The sequence below is a fragment of the Athene noctua genome, chromosome 12, assembly GCF_965140245.1.
Source record: "Athene noctua chromosome 12, bAthNoc1.hap1.1, whole genome shotgun sequence".
In the NCBI taxonomy this organism is placed as follows: Eukaryota; Metazoa; Chordata; class Aves; order Strigiformes; family Strigidae; genus Athene; species Athene noctua.
The window spans coordinates 7,870,367-7,886,230 of NC_134048.1; the positions used below are offsets into that span (position 1 = coordinate 7,870,367).

Here is a 15,864-nt window from a genome sequence, read left to right on the forward strand (position 1 = left end):
TGCAAGATGACCAGATGAACACAGGACAGTAAGACAGGGTGACAGAAACTTTACCTTTTGAGTTTCCTAGGGCTGTCGCCTCAAAGCTGAATGTTGAGAATATTCCCATGTTCGATCATCACTGAGTGCTTTAGAAGTGTTTGCAAGTCTGTCAGCAAAAGGGTCAACCTGACAGAAATTATAGCAGTTAATGCAAATTATTCAATGGCCCTCGGTTCTGATGTGGTTTCCTTGGGTTCCTGGGGAAGGCTGATGCTTGTTTGCACAGGAAAACTCTCAACCAGCAAACACAAGAGAGCCTTGGGAGGAGGTGCTACAGTCATGTCCAGGGCAGATGAGGGATGTCTAGCTCTTCTGCTCTTACAGCAGTGACGAGCCTGGGCTACGTGAAGATCAGGGGCTCATAGGGTAATATTACAGAGGCAGAATGCTGTTGGCACACTCATTTCTTTTAGAAAACTTCTGAGAGTTGAAAACTAACAGTACCAGAGCCAGGCTCCCATGCAGGTTTCAGACTGGCACTGCACATTCTCAGAGCCCACCACGTGTGTGTGTGTGTGTGTGTGTCAGCCCTTGCACTCCAGGCAGCAAAGAAAAAAGGAAAAAAGGGTCTAAATTCTTCCTTCACCGTATTTGCTCCCATGAGAGAGAATATTGTGGATCCATTGGTCTGGCTCAGGTTTAGGATGAGCTTCTGTTTGTGCCTTTATTGGAGGACTTGTGTGGGCAAGGCAGGGCAAGAAGACAAAGGCTGGTACCTCTGAGTGTCGCTCTCATAGGCAGAACTGCCATCATGTGGCCAACCAAAATGTTGTGGAGTGCAACCTTGAGAGGCAAAACACCAGTGGTGGTGAGGGACAGGGTGTGCTGAGACACGTGCCTACGCTGACAGCCAAGTCCCAGGATTTGGGCTAAGTCAGGAAGCAAAACAGTTTTTTCAGGCTGAAATGCAAGGTTATAAATTCCTTCAGTTACAGCAATACAAGAGGAAAAAGATATGCACTCTAATGCTGATTCTCTATCTGGTTTTAGCTTCAAACAGAATCCTGTTCTTGGGTTTGTGTTCGTGCTGCAGACAGCTTATGTTTGAGTGAGTTAGAAGGACAAACCTACATTTGTAGCTCTTGGGCTGGCTTGGGCTCATGCACTGTGTCTTCCCACAGTGAGGAGCCCTTCTTGGGCCAGGTCCTTGCATGGCTGCCCTCAGCCTGTCCTGATCACAACACTGCTGGGACACAGTCACAATGTCACTGTTAAAGCCACCACTGAACCACTCTCCCATAAGAAGGATCCCAGTTCATGTCTCTTTGGCATTGTTTGAAGTTAATCACATATTCAATATGGGAAAGTGTAGCAAGGAGGAGAGAGGAAAAGCAAGAGCTTTGAGGGGAACAGGAGATACCAATTTGAGGGGACTGAGGAAAGGGAGGGTTGTAGACAGGAAAAGGGAGGAAAAGATACCTCAAGAAAGAGCGGAAACAGATGGGACCACAGAAGAGGAGGCAATAAGTGGCTGGCCACGGCCACATCAGTCCAGTTATCTCCCCCGTTCATGAAGGTGAAAGCTGTTTAGTATGGCCTCTAACAGTCAGCTGTTTTTTTCCAGACATGAGAGCATCTAGCTCTTTGACATAATGACCAAATACAGTAATTCTTTCAATTTCTTTGGCGCACTACACAAGGGTTTTCTAAGTAACTGGACATACTATGGTTTACTTGCCAAAAGGACAGGCAGGTTGAGTTTGCCCACACAGATACGCTGTTAATACAGCAGGGAGTCTGCATGGAAACCAAAGAAAGTGTAGTGGCAGAGCCAAGGGGTAAGGTTGGGAATGACCTTGGTCGGGTCCAGCACAACAGTTAGCTGGATCTGTGAGCTCAAGTGTATTGCTGGGGCTCTCCACAGGACCTGTGCTAAGCTGCACACAGGCTTTGGAAACCATAGATAGCCCTGGATAAAGGGTCTCTGGTGAGTATTTAGCAAGCATGACTGGACCACTTTCAAAAATTGTGTTTAAGAACATCCTGATAATGTATATGTTATTTGCAAAGGAGGTGGGTAGGGAGTGAATCCCCTGCAAATCTGCTACATCTCTTCCTATAGTAAGTAATAAGGGTGCTGCACTTTTAGTTTAAGCAAGTTTCACTTTGAAGTAGCAGAATCTCTAATTCTCAAGAATGTCAGCTCTAGAAGAATGGTAACAGAATAAAGGACATTGGGGACTGTGCAACAAGTTCTCGTTTCAACCCTCTCAACTTCAAGAAATATTCCATTCCAAAAAATGATCTAAGCAGCTTCCCAGTACAGGGCAAGGGTAATCTAGAAAAACTGTGATAATAAAAAGTCTTCACCTTGTGATTTCATGTTTTATGCCTCCATTAAAAAAAGAGTAACAATACTCAAGAGATTTCACTTGTAAAGAACAGTCTGATAACATAGCAGCACTTCAAGTCCACCAGCACAGAAAAACATCTGCAGCGATGGACATACAGGTCTTCATTCAAAAATGTACCCAGATGCACCCTTCAGAGGCTCAGGGTTCCAGTGCATGCACTGCTCAGGGCAAACACAGAGGTGTGACGCTCCCGTCAGAACGGGATGGCTTTTGTTTGCACAGCAAGAATTAGATGTACTTTCTGAGTGCTAGAGGTGTTATACAACACAGGCACTGAACTGTTCTGCTTTAAACATGACCTGGAGTGAATTAATGCCCATAATCAACTTGAGCATATCTGTCAATATCATGAATCATTAAAAGCCCCATTTGCAACCCCAAAAGCAAAACTGTTCTCAAAATTAAGTAGAGCTCCCTAGCTACATACTTAAATGAGATAAAAGCAGCAGGGCTCTGGTTGATGGATGGTTCCCTTTTAACATCATCAGGAGTTACTGTTTGTTTAGGAGAAGGTCTTTGATCTTACCTCCAGTTTTTAAATGTGGTAGAAATAAGCAATTTCCCAAAGAAGACAGATTTCACAGAGACTTTCTGGCTCACAGCATGGCCTTCCATGTTCTATTTAATACTCTGTTACTGCACTTTCAAACTGTTTGGAGGTTACTTTAGTGCAGTTAAACTAATTCCAGGATTGAAACATGGCAGTCTGAGGGTTGCTGGTGTGAGCAGCAGAGAGGGAATTTCTAAAGCATTTACCAATTTTCTCCTGTTTTGGATGATGTGTATGTAGGACTTTGCTTACCCAAAGGACCAGCCCTCTGTAGAATCCACAGTATAACAGCAACTCATTTCAACATACAAGATGCTGTGTGCATTAGGTAACAGTGAGACACTAATGTTTTTTCATTTTTAAAAGATTTCACAATGGAAGACAAGTAATTCACAGGAGTTTTAGAGACTTTATTTATGTATAAACAATTTAAACACTTTGCCATAAATTATCTTTGCCTGTCTCTAGTCTTTGCTTAGCAGCAAATTAAAATTAATATAAAAACTCAATGAACAATTCATACATGTATATTACAAAAAAGTTCTTGTACCAAAGTTCTTATTAGACTTTTTTTTCTTTTTTTTTTTTTTTTTTTTTTTTTTTTTGTGGTGACTGTAATGTGATTGTCTCAGTTTCTCGACCAAACAAACACACTAATAATTTTTAAATCTGAAACAGTGATTGTGCCTTCTGGCTGATGTATGTACAGGGTGATCTGACGTGGTGCCCATTTGCAATAGTGTAACACAATGCCCACAGCTCTACTGGAACTGATACCAACAAACTACTGAATCTAAACAGACTACACCCTGTAACTGTGTTATACTGTCCACAATGGAAATCTTCAAAGACAAACAGAGTATGAAATTTATTTGTAGTGATTTATAGCCACCATTTTGAATGTAACTTTACACTCTGCCCTCTTTGAATAAGTTAAGCTTCAGGCCAGACAAGTGGAGGGTCAGAGTGCAAGTGTGGTTTTGTTACTTTTAAATATATTTTTCTTTACTATTTCCAGTGCGCTCTCACTTGCATTCTCATTGTCCTCCAGTTGCTACACACAAATCACCCCAAAGTCATGTTTTAAATGCACCTGTATTTTGCTTTAAATGAAAACCTCTTGGATATTTATCAAACAAGCAGTCTGAATCATCTGTGTTTCATCAGCTGGTTAGTGAAAGTGGCCCACTTGGATTTCTTAGTTTGCTCACGTGTGAATGGAGTGAGGTAATACAATACGAGGCCTTCTTTTTGTTTTTCTTTAGACCCAGAACAAGTGGGTAATATTTCAGGGGTACTTTTTAATTTGTATGGTTAGTTTTCAGTCTGGCTTTAGTCCACTTCAGGATGTGTTTTTTAATCACTTGAACAGTAGCATTTAACTCAAAAAATATGAGCTTTTTTGCCACTTACTATCCCAGAGTAGCTCAGCCTAGTGCCCCCATTTAGGTCTTCATCTCCTTAGGAGAGGAGATAACAGTTATGACTACTGATTCATCCAGCAAAGGATGACAGCAGGTTAATTTGTTACCTCTTTCCCATTTCATTCTGTCTTAAAAACTGGATGTTGCTGCTACTGTCTGCTAGCTCTGGGTACTGCTCCACGGGCAGGACATAATATCCCTCGTAACCTTGAACCCTTCCCGTGTTCAGAAGCTGCTGCTTCTCTCCGTCTGTCCATACGCGGCTGCCCTCTCGGCCATCCCGTGCCTTCTGCTGCTCTTTGGCCCAGGCTGATACCAGGGCTCGCTGCCGAGCCTGGTCTAACACTCTTGCCTTTTCCTCGTCCAGCGTCTCAGGGGTCAGTCCGTAGCGGATGTTGATCAGCAGAGTGGAATACTGAAACTCAATATTCGTAAACCTTCGAGTCCTGCCGTTGACGAGGAGAGTGGGCTGGGAGACAGTGACATTGACTCCGCTGTCCAGGACCTTCCGCCCGCTGGTCAGTGCAAGGGTGACAAGGTCGCTGTCAGCCGAGCCTATCTTGACAAAGTAGTGCGTATCCTTCCCCTCGATGCTGTAGTGCATTTTTTCCAGGTAGTGAGCACTGTTAAGGACAGAGGCAATCTTTCTGCTATCGTCTGTGGCTATGCTAGAAATGCCAGTGGTTACACGGCCTTCCTTCACAGCAAACATGATTCCTTTCCCAATGATAGGAGTGGTTGTTGCGAACCAGTGACCTGCTTTTTCTCTAATATTGGCATGTAATCTTTTAGATATGACCTGTCCCTCAAGAGCCATGAAAGCTTGGTTGTGTCTTTCTGTTGTCTGCTGAACTCCTGTAATTAGCTGGAGAAAGCAAAACAAAACAAAAAAACAGCAAAGAAGACATAGATCTGAAAATACTTATTTCAGAGACTGATTCTAATGTTTGCTTCGCTTTTTTAAAGGAAAGCCATGCAGTGAAAAATTCTATGCTATGGGAAGACTATCCTGTTACCCCATTCAGAATCAGGTAAATACTCATTTGGCAATTTATTTTGCTATCAGTAATACCAAATAAAATACTTCTCATTAATCACCCTTTATAGCAGGTAAGTACCACAAATCTCAAGTGACAAATTATATAAAGTCCATTACAAGAATAAGTAAAACCCAAGCCTAGCACAATTTTAATCAGATCTGAAAACAAAGAGAATCTATTAAAAGATGTAACATAACTTCTGGACACTTTTGCCCAGATATTTCAACCACTATATATGACTAAAATGCTCAGGAATGTAAGCCTTTTTGAAAATAGATGAAATTTGGGCTCCAAAATACCAAAGCAATTCCTGAAGAGGGGATTTAGACTCTCAAATGACTTGGAAGTCTGTGAAAGCTGTATGTTTAGGTTTATATGATCATTTCTGTTGTATTACCACAAACATAAAGTAAGCCTAGCAAAGGCTAAGTTTGGAATTGGCCTAGTACTCTTTTTAAGTTTATTAAATGAACGTTGTAACTGAAGTGAACTATAGTAACTGGAGTAGCAAACCAAAGCTTCTGACTATGAAAAGCATCAGACAAAAAATGATGAGAAATCCTATTACAGGGTGAGAAGTAGAACCATTTCTTAGCAGTAGAGCAAGTACCAACCTAAGTTTATTGCAACACATATGTTATTAGGATGGTTTTACCAAAGGTACAACAGATGACAAATTACTCTGACAAAGTCTCCTTTTGTCATTGCTAATCAAGTTAATCGAGTTACAACTTGTTAATCAAGGAAGAACTCAATAAAAGACAAACTAATGACACTGTAATTATGATAACAACGAAGGCTGGCAAGAAAGGCATATGTTCATTAGTATAAAATCTAGCTATACTCACTTCATTTTACACTGAAATAAATATTTGGCCTTCTGCTGTAACTACAGAAGAGCCAGCAGTTCTATTCATAGAATGGGGCAAATTTATCAAGAAAAATAACTTCATATTTCTGCCTACCTGTCCATTTTCACATGCTTGACTCTCAGACAACTCGTATGGCGGTGACACAAAGTACATTTTTGCTCTAGGGAAACCAGGAATAATGTTGCTAAGCTGAAATCCAAACATCACCAACCAGCTTTTGACATCTAAAAATCAAAAGTAAGGACATAAGTGAGAAATAAATGTGTGTAATAAATACAAAAAATCAAAAAATTTAGGAGATCCATCCTTGACCTCCTTAATTTCAAGTAGCAGTAGAACTCATAATTTATATTACAGCATGGCACTTTACAGAATTGTAGTAATCCACCGTGAACAGGCATAGGAAATATTGCTTTAAATATACCCTAAATAGTTCATCAGGGATATATATATCACCTCTTTCATTCTTTTTCCATTACAGCACATGGATTATCCAAACATTTTACTGTATGCAATGCTTGTTCCATCTCTGACACCTTCTAACATTGCTACTGTAACCTATAAACTGTATTGTAAAATGATGTTTTATTAGGTTAGTATTCCTAAAAACATCTGCAAAGTCCTCTGGGAAAATACATGGCTTCTCCTCTATGTCCTACTATTAGCTGTCATCTGGTCCCAGGAGGCTCCATTAAATGCAGTGGGAAACTAGACTTGTAACTCAGGTATCTAAATTTAGATGCCATGGCTATCCTCCCCATCCCTTCAGGCCCTGTATGGACAAGTAGGAGCTGCATGGTGGGGTTACAGCTCAGCTCTGGGGTGAGCTTCAGGAAGTTCCAGCTCTGGGTTTGACCAGTAAAACTCTATCTTCATATCTAGCTGAGAAAGCTAAGTAAGAGCATTAATAACAGTAATCCTCACTCAGCAGGTATTAAGAACTGCTGATATATTTTAGTTATCATACTGCTGTTTTTAACAACAACAAAAAAAGCCCGTGACCTTGTTTTACATTTCTGTTTTCTGCTTCTCTTTTCTGGCTGTCATGGGGATAAGAAGCAGAGTGGGAGCTGCTCATTTGATTTGGGTCTATATTCATGACTATTTTCATTTAAAAATCTCTCCTGTCTTTCCCAGTGGCCTTCTCTCCCCAATAGCCTACAATGGCTCCTGATGCTGCTATTGCCATTCTCCATGTGAGCCAAACTCCCTGTTTGAAATGAGACATAACTGTGGCAAGGCACTCTCGTGGGCTGAATTTTGACCCCTCCAAGCGTGGTGTGAGCAGCAGGTATGTGCAGAGCTGGCCCTGCTTGCTGCCCACGAGCACCCAAGGTGCCTGCAGAGCCGTGCCGGCACAGACAGACCTCCAGGACATGCTCAGCCACGGCACGGCACCACTTTCCTGCTGCAAAGACTGTTTTCCCAAAATTTTTAGCAGAGGTAATGTTACATCATAAAAAGCGTAATACTACTTGGTTGTGGATATTTGACAGCAAAAATCTTCTTTTCTTAGCCATTCTGACACTAAAACAAGTAGTAAAATACCCTGCATCTGCAAAGATTACACTGCCTACCATATTTTCCTCTAGCTTTGGGCAGCACAGGGTTACTGCTCCTTTTTAAGGCTTCAGTTTATTTTATGATATAATGGGATCTCCTGAACAATTCATACAGCTGCCCTAATTCCATAAAGAAATGAGGACCTATATCCAAAGTAGTTATTATTTTGCTTAGCTAATGTGCTTTGCAGCACTGTGCTTGCTACAGGAATACCTTTTCAGCAAAACCTGTGAAAAAAGCAGTATCAGGGGTTAACAGTAAGAATGGATTGGGGTGGGGAAGCTTTTTTTTCTTTTTTTTTTTTTTTTTAAACTATGACAACTAAGGTGCCACCATAATCAGTTCTTGTGCAAGATATGCTATTTAGTCCATACAGCAACAAATATTTAAATTACCAATGAAATATTTCTACAGACTACAAACTCTGTGTTATACCAAAACGCAATATATCTTCCTAGGTTTCATCCAGTGGATAGATAAATTAAACAAATGCAATTTCAAAACATAGCAAAATATCCTAAGATGACACTGAAAATCTAATTCAGTGGTGGACGAAAATAGGAATTTTGTTGAATTTAGGACAACAGAATTTGATCACAAGGTAAATTTAGTCACCAATATTTTCACACCATCAGATACAAATAGCACTATTTTCAAATTTCAAAGTACCTACAGTAGAACCTAGAGTGTGTTATGAATACATTTAGGTCCCAATGTACTAATGAAACTTGCTATGATTTTCTTTGAAGGAAATGCACACTTTTCTTGAAATTCAAATTATTGCTAAAATTAAGATAGCTCCTTTTAAAAAATGATATCACTGCTCTAATTATTGTGTACTGCATATTCAGTTCTGAAAAAAGCTTTTCCTGAAGACATTAATTACCTTTCTTTTTAGAAATTGCCAGCAGCTAGTTCAAGCACTATGTGATCTTACTAAGTGAAAAATTATCACCAATTAAGAAGAGGTTATACATTTTACCCAATTCTAACATATGTGATCAAAACTACTTTATTGTTTCTTTTTCTTAGCTCTACACATTCCATAAAATTTCTTAATCTTTCAGGAGGAAATAATTTTTTAAAAATCAAGATTTTTGTTTAAAGACTAAAGAATGTTTGCATATTAAATAGGAAAAAGAAGTTTAATTAAATCCATTCTTGGTGCTAATTCATAATGTGCCCATGGGCTCAGTCAGCAGTTAATTTTCAAAGTAGCCCTGAAGGGAAAGACGCTGAGCAGTTCTGATTCCTGATTCTGTGACTAACCTGCCAGTGATTCTTGTAGGTGACTTCACTTTTCTTTGTATAAAATTAGAATGAACACATCCTCATACAGTACTAGTTCAATAGGAAGAGCACTGTGGCTGTGCTGAAATTGAATATTTAGGCAATTTTTTTTTTTTTAACCTCCATAATTCATTGTGGCTTCTCATTTAGTGCCCTTCATTCAGGGAGGAACATGAAAAAATCAGGACTAGCCAGCTCTTTTCATAGCACAAAAAGGAAAATGGCCCAACCTTGACAGCAAATGGCTAGTAAGAAGTCTGGTTTCTTTCCCAAATCAACTTCCAATCTGTGGTGTTATTTGTAAGAAATGTAATAAAGTCTCACCTGTTACATAATTCTTTAGATCCAGTTCATTGCTGAGAGGGTTGTTACTCTTGAACATGTACAAATTGAAAGGAGCGGGTTCTTTCCCAATGTTTTTCCACATGGTGTAATCAGGAGATGTCCAGCGTCCAGCCAGGACATCATAGTCCCTTTGGGTAAAATGGACGAGTTTGGTTAAAGGATCATACAGCCCTCCATGGAACCCAATAACCAGCTGGAAATCGGGGTTAGAGTCATAATAAATCTCCCCATAGGCTGTGTACTGAAGCTGTTTGATCATGAGGCCATTGATGCTGAACACGGCTAATGGAGTGCCTGTGTTATCAGAGGCAACATAATATTCTTCCCCGCTGCTACTCTCCATTGCAAAGAGGTGGCCTTGCAAATCATAGTACAAAGAGGTAATTTCTGAATTGGAATGATTGTAGACATGAGTTACTCTTGTTGGATTGTGAAGATCAGCATAAAAGTACTGTAGATGATGCCCCAGGTTAGTTTTACAGGAAGCCCTTCGGCCGAGTCCATCGTAACGGTACTGAACACTCCACCCATTTGCTTTGTTGTAAGCTCTTGTTAAGAGTCCTTTGGAGTTGTACTCAAATACATCTGAGCCTCGCTGACACAGGAATCCATCATCATCTATTTTGTATGGTATGTCACCTAAGCGCGTAATCCTGTCTCGTAGGTCATAGCGCAGAGGCATCAGTCGGACACTGTTTCCAGGATTCAAGAGATGGAGGTTTCCATTCAGATCATAACTGTAACGCCAGGTTGGCCTATCATTTACTGCCACGCTTTGCAGTTGCCCATCTCCATCATAATCATAGGTATACTTAGTTGTGTTGGCATATGGGCCAAGTTTCAGTTCTCTTTTAGTTACCCTTCCCATGCTGTCATACTGTACAGTCATCCAGTACATCAGGGATCTGAACATTTCATACTGAACTTCTTTAATGCGTCCATGCGTATCAAAGTGCTTACTCAGTGTCATAACTGCTGTAGTAATGATTTGATTTATATCATAATAAATAACTCCAAATTTGCCAAAATGCTCTACTTTGCCAGAAATCTCATCATAACGGTAAAGATCAACTGGAAGAGGCGTCTCACTTATTATGGGTTTGATACTTGCGATTCGAAAGCTATTATCATGATACGTATAATCGAACCTTGCATTGACCATACCTTCTTCAGAGAATCTGTAGATTTGTTTGTCAACAAGAGGACCGATTTTACGATAGCGGATTGTGCAAGAAAATCCTCCACTTTGCAAATTCACCATTTTTAGGACACCTGCAGTTTCATCATACCCAAAAGTAACTGCAGTGCTGTCATAGACAATTTCAGATAATTTGGATAGCTTTCCATACTTATAGAACACTTGTCGGCCAGTACCTAAAAATGACGTTTTCAAAATCTTCCCATCATCACTGTAGTCAAAAATCACTGATGCATTGCTTTCAGGAGGATTATAAATATTTCTAATGTAGCCAATAGAGGTGTGAGTTGACATGCTGTGCCGAGCAACACTAGGCATGGTAACAGCATGAAGTCGGTCTGAAGAGTCATACTCGAAGATGTACTGTCGTTGACTCTGAAGAAGTAGTACCATTGACTGTAGGGGAAAAAATTAATACACAGTTACTACCTTTCAGCATGTGACCTCTGGGAGGGCATTAGAGAAAAGTTTACTGAAGAGGCACTGATGTTAAGTGAATAAAAAGAGAATTAGGTACATTAGTTAGGGGCACAAAGCTGCTCAGGAACATTGTTGAATTGCCAGATGAGAGGATCTGCTACTTGGAAATCAATATGCTGACACTCCAGAGAAAGTGTAGGTTAACAACCTATTAGCTACCCTCCCTTTAGTAGGATTGGTTTTTTTTTTGTTTGTTTGTTTGTTTTTGTTTGTTTGTTTGTTTTGTTTTTTTTGTTTTCTGAGGGATGCATAAATGATTTGATTCATCTTTCCACTAGCAGTTGTATACACAACTACTGCTGTGAAATATATGTGAGGAACTGAGCAGAGAACATCAGTTCTAGTTTGCTTAAAACAACAGATTCAAAGAAGGGAAAGGGAAAATAATATGCAATTTTGAAGTATTTAAGACATTTTTATGATTGAAGTGTCTTAATTGGGCTAAGTAAAAATGCATTACCATATTTTCGTTTAATAAATAATGATTAGAGATTAATTATCTGTTTCTACCTGAACTCTCTGTCAGGTTTAGTCATGCATTCTTGGTTAATTAAGCGCAGTTCATTGTATTAGTTTATGCCATTATAGGGCAGGCTAAGCGCTTTCAGGAAAAAAATCAAGAGACACAAACCATGAATAAAGTATTTCCCATTAAAAACCAGCCAAATTCAGTTGGCTAATTGAAAAACAAGGAATTTTGAGACCAGGTACAAAGGGATTCTTAACAGCTGGAATACATCAAGTTTTAGATAATTTTTGTGTGTGTGTATGTACACAGCTTAACATGAAGCCAAATGGCACTTTGTCTCTTTGTAGCTAATGTCAGAAGGTAAAACAACATCACCTACTTTTTCTAGATAGGTGTAGCTCCAAACCTTCCCATCAGCAAACATGCGCGATATGATCCTGCCTTGCTTATCGATATCTGTTCTTTCACTCATGGCACCGCGCTGAAGCCCAGCCAGGCGCCCATTGAAGAAATAAGACACATTGACAGCAGCCAGGCCACTGCTAGGTAGCCAAAGGAAAGGCCGTCCTAGCTGATCATAAATTATCCTCAGTGTAAATTTCCGGTGATCATCATAGATTTTTTCTGTGCGTATGTTCCGGTCGTAATCAATGGACAGTAAATTCCTTCCATGTACCTATTGAATGAAAGAAGGCTGCATTCAGTGAGCAGTGGGCACTATGCCTCTGTGGATTTTCAGTGTGAAAACAGCATGCACAATGCAGAACTCAATCTCCTCACATTTTTGAGAAGTGTAGGATGCCTTCCATTTAACTGGATTTTGCTTTCTACTTCTTGGTATATTCAAATACGTAACTTTGAGTGTTTTACTGGGATATTTCCCATTTCCCTGCAACATGGGAACTGTAATCTTACGGAGAAAGGCTTCCCTTGTTAGAACAGACAGAAGTACTGCAAGATTTAAAGTGCAGTGTTAGCACTTAGAAGAAAAATGAATTATTTTGCATTGAAGTAATTTTTCTACTTCTACCATCGGTAGTTTTTAGCCTTTTTCTCTATAACTCATAGAACAATAGAAGAAATTAAAATTTTTTGTTTTCATTCAGGTTTAGCCACTTGGATTCTATAGCTGCAACACCCTGCTTATGAATGAATTCATTTAATGTTTTCTTCATTTACTTTTCAAATATTCAATAGATCCCACAGCAACCCAATTATTTGGGATGGGTTTCATTTCTTCTGATTAAAAATCCTGATCATATGGGCTGGGAAACATGGACTTGTAGTTTTGAGAAACAAAAGTGCTAAATAATTAGTTGGGTGGTTTTTTTCCCCATGTTTTTCAGTTGCATTTCTCGACTCAAAGTATAGCATGAAGTCTCAGTCCCAGATTTCTTTTTTCTTTTTTTTTTTTTTTAAATAAAAGAGTAAAACAGAAACAAAGAAGCATAAGAATGCCAAATGGAGAGGCTTCTAGTGAGAGTGCTATAATGAGAGATACGTAAATATATTCACTGGAGGCTAAGCCACAGAATTCAGGCTAATGCTGTAATCTGATAAAACTTCTCAAGTAATTTAATTGTAGATGCATCATTAATAAAGTAGAAGTCTTTAAATTAGATATAATTTGAGAGCAATGACTACTGAAAAAGTATGCATCAGTTTCTGGGAATTTGTTCTTCAGCTTATATTTTACAGTAACTTTGATTAAGCAATGTTTTCTCTTATCCAAAATTGAACTGCACATCAAACAATATGTAAATTAACCCTGAGCCTTTCTCAAGAACATAAAAGTTATTCTGAGATATTTTCACTGGCAGGGGTAAACCCAATTCCCATCCCAACCAACTCTGTAGGAATTCAGTTATACAGAAAGCAAATTTAAAATTAATATAATTTTGTGTTTGTAAAGCAATAATTATTTCAAATTATCACTCATTATCCTAATTTTTTCCATTAATAAAATTTAGCTCTTTAACAGTTTGCATTTCCTCAGTGGGCAATTATTAGAAAAAGCTCTTTTCTGTAGGTTTTCCCAAAGGTTATCCCAGCAATCACTTCTCCTGTAATTCAAAGAAAAGATAGGATCGGGTTTTTTTAAAACACCTTCACAAAATAAATAATATTCTGCTCTCCCCCTGTAATGGAAACAAAGACAGGGAAGCCAAACTCCACATTGGTACTATCTCAACTGGATACTCTAGTTTTGTTAAGTGTAGGATCAATCCTGGTGACAGAGACATATCAAAACCCTTTTCTTCACAGAGCTCTAGGTGAAGTAGAAGAGAGCTTTCACTCCTGAAAAACATTCAGCTATAACATTAAAGATTTAGTGTATGACTGAAAGATCCTAATTTATTAGGGACAGACAAATTTTCTAAAAAGAAAAAAGTATTTCAGAAAGATTACAAACTGAATTTTAGCTTTTGAGGTTTTGCTTGGTTGGCTGGTTTTTGTTTTGGTTGTTGTGTGGTTTGTTTGTTTGGTTTTTTTTAACTTTTGAAGCTTCATAAAGCAGTTGGGATTTCTGTGGATTCTTCCCTCCATTACAGTAACTCTAATCTGCACATAGGAAAGTCTGACTCCAGGTATCCACCCTTTTCTCAAAAACATTATAAAGTTTATTAGGTTTTTTGCCATAGAAAACTAAAGTATGAGGGTTTTTTTTTAATGATTACACAGTGAAGAACTATGCACACACACAAACATCACTTGGAGAATAAAGAAGCACCTGCTTGGGTAATTCAGTAACTTTATTTTCATTTGTAAAATAAGTAAAACCAAAGAGTGTGATTGTAGTGTCATATTAATTATATAGAAACCCAAACAGAATGACTAACTCCCACTCTTCCTGGGAACACTAATAACACTATTACAAGTATCATGACTGAAGATTACCTAACAAGCTTTTTCGCTTTTGTGCCACTACCTACAGCACATCTGGTTTTCCCTTGGCAGGTGCTGAACAAGTGGCCACAGGGACAAGGCCTTTGTGTCTTGGGTAAAGGTCTTGCAACAAAAATCACTTATGTGATGCTGCACTGTAACAAAAACTCTTCAGAAGGGAATCTTATCAAGACTTTATCTGAAACTACCACAAGACACTGAATGTGTGGTGCATAAAATAGTAGTGGGATAAGTGCAGGTGCAAGCAAGTGGGATAACATAAAGGTGAAGTGCAGGTCTTTGTTTCTCAGCTTAATGAAGTCTGGCCAAGTGTGTTTGCAGAGGCCAACATGTACAAGCTGCAATGCGCCTACAAGCACAGCTGAGCAGAACTGGGGGGCATAGGTAGCAGCACTAACTGAAGAATCATAGAATCATGGAATAGTTTGGGTTGGAAGGGACCTTTAAAGGTCATCTTGTCCAACCCCCCCGCAATGAGCAGGGACACCTTCCACCAGCCCAGGTTGCTCACAGCCCCGTCCAACCTTGGACACTGCCAGGGAGGGGGCAGTCACAGCTTCTCTGGGCAACTGTGCCAGGGCCTCACCACTCTCACAGGGAAAAATTTCTTATATCTAATCTCAATCTACCCTCTTTTAGTTTAAAGCCATTACCCCTTGTCCTATTGCAACAGGTCCTACTAAAAAGTCTGTCTCCATCTTTCTTATAAGCCCTCCTAAGTATTGAAGAAAAGGTGTGTGGGGTCCAGTAGCTACTTGTAAGAGGGAAATCCTCCTCAGTAATACTTGATTCTGAAGTGTGGATTCAGGAGGTGGCTCTGCTCTCTCCCTGGATGTCCTGCAGCAGTGTCCCCCATCTGTACCACAACGTGACACAGCTGTCCCAGCTGCTGCAGCCTACCCTGCCTGCCACCTGCTCCCCCCAATGTTTCCACACACTTGCTCTATTTCATTCACTAAACAATTTATAAAGACGAATTAGAATAAATGAGATGCAAATAAATTCTATGCTTTCTCCCTCATTTTCAAATTTCATTTTCAGTCCACTCAACCTGTTATAATCTCATAGTGATTTTCATTTAAAAGAGCTAAATGGATATGTGATTATTGTTACAGGAACTAACACCAGACAATTAAATGTTGAGGTGTTGCTAGATAAAGCAGTGTTTTGATTTGCATAAACATGATGCAAGAAAACCCATCTCAGGCAAGGTTTCAGCTCTAAGACGTGTTTAACTTCAGCTAATTACCACAAGTACCTCTATTAAATTTTTAGTATTGAGAGTTAGGATTACAGCAATTTCATTTCGGGGTCCTATTTATTTTTATTT

The 15,864-nt window shown here is 39.3% G+C and overlaps 1 protein-coding gene across 15 annotated transcripts in view; it reads right to left on the bottom strand.

Annotated features, from left to right (window-relative positions):
• Positions 1-3,350: 3,350 nt before the first annotated feature.
• TENM2 (teneurin transmembrane protein 2) overlaps positions 3,351-15,864 on the bottom strand; it is an 808,680-nt gene continuing 796,166 nt past the window's right edge. For all 15 annotated transcript variants that reach the window (XM_074916403.1, XM_074916402.1, XM_074916400.1 and 12 more), the window contains 4 exons: positions 12,007-12,303; positions 9,460-11,074; positions 6,376-6,506; positions 3,351-5,235 (listed from right to left, as the gene is read on the bottom strand). In XM_074916403.1, the coding sequence (XP_074772504.1) occupies positions 4,474-5,235; positions 6,376-6,506; positions 9,460-11,074; positions 12,007-12,303 (2,805 nt within the window). In that variant the 3' untranslated portion in view covers positions 3,351-4,473. The remainder of the gene's footprint in view (positions 5,236-6,375; positions 6,507-9,459; positions 11,075-12,006; positions 12,304-15,864) is intronic.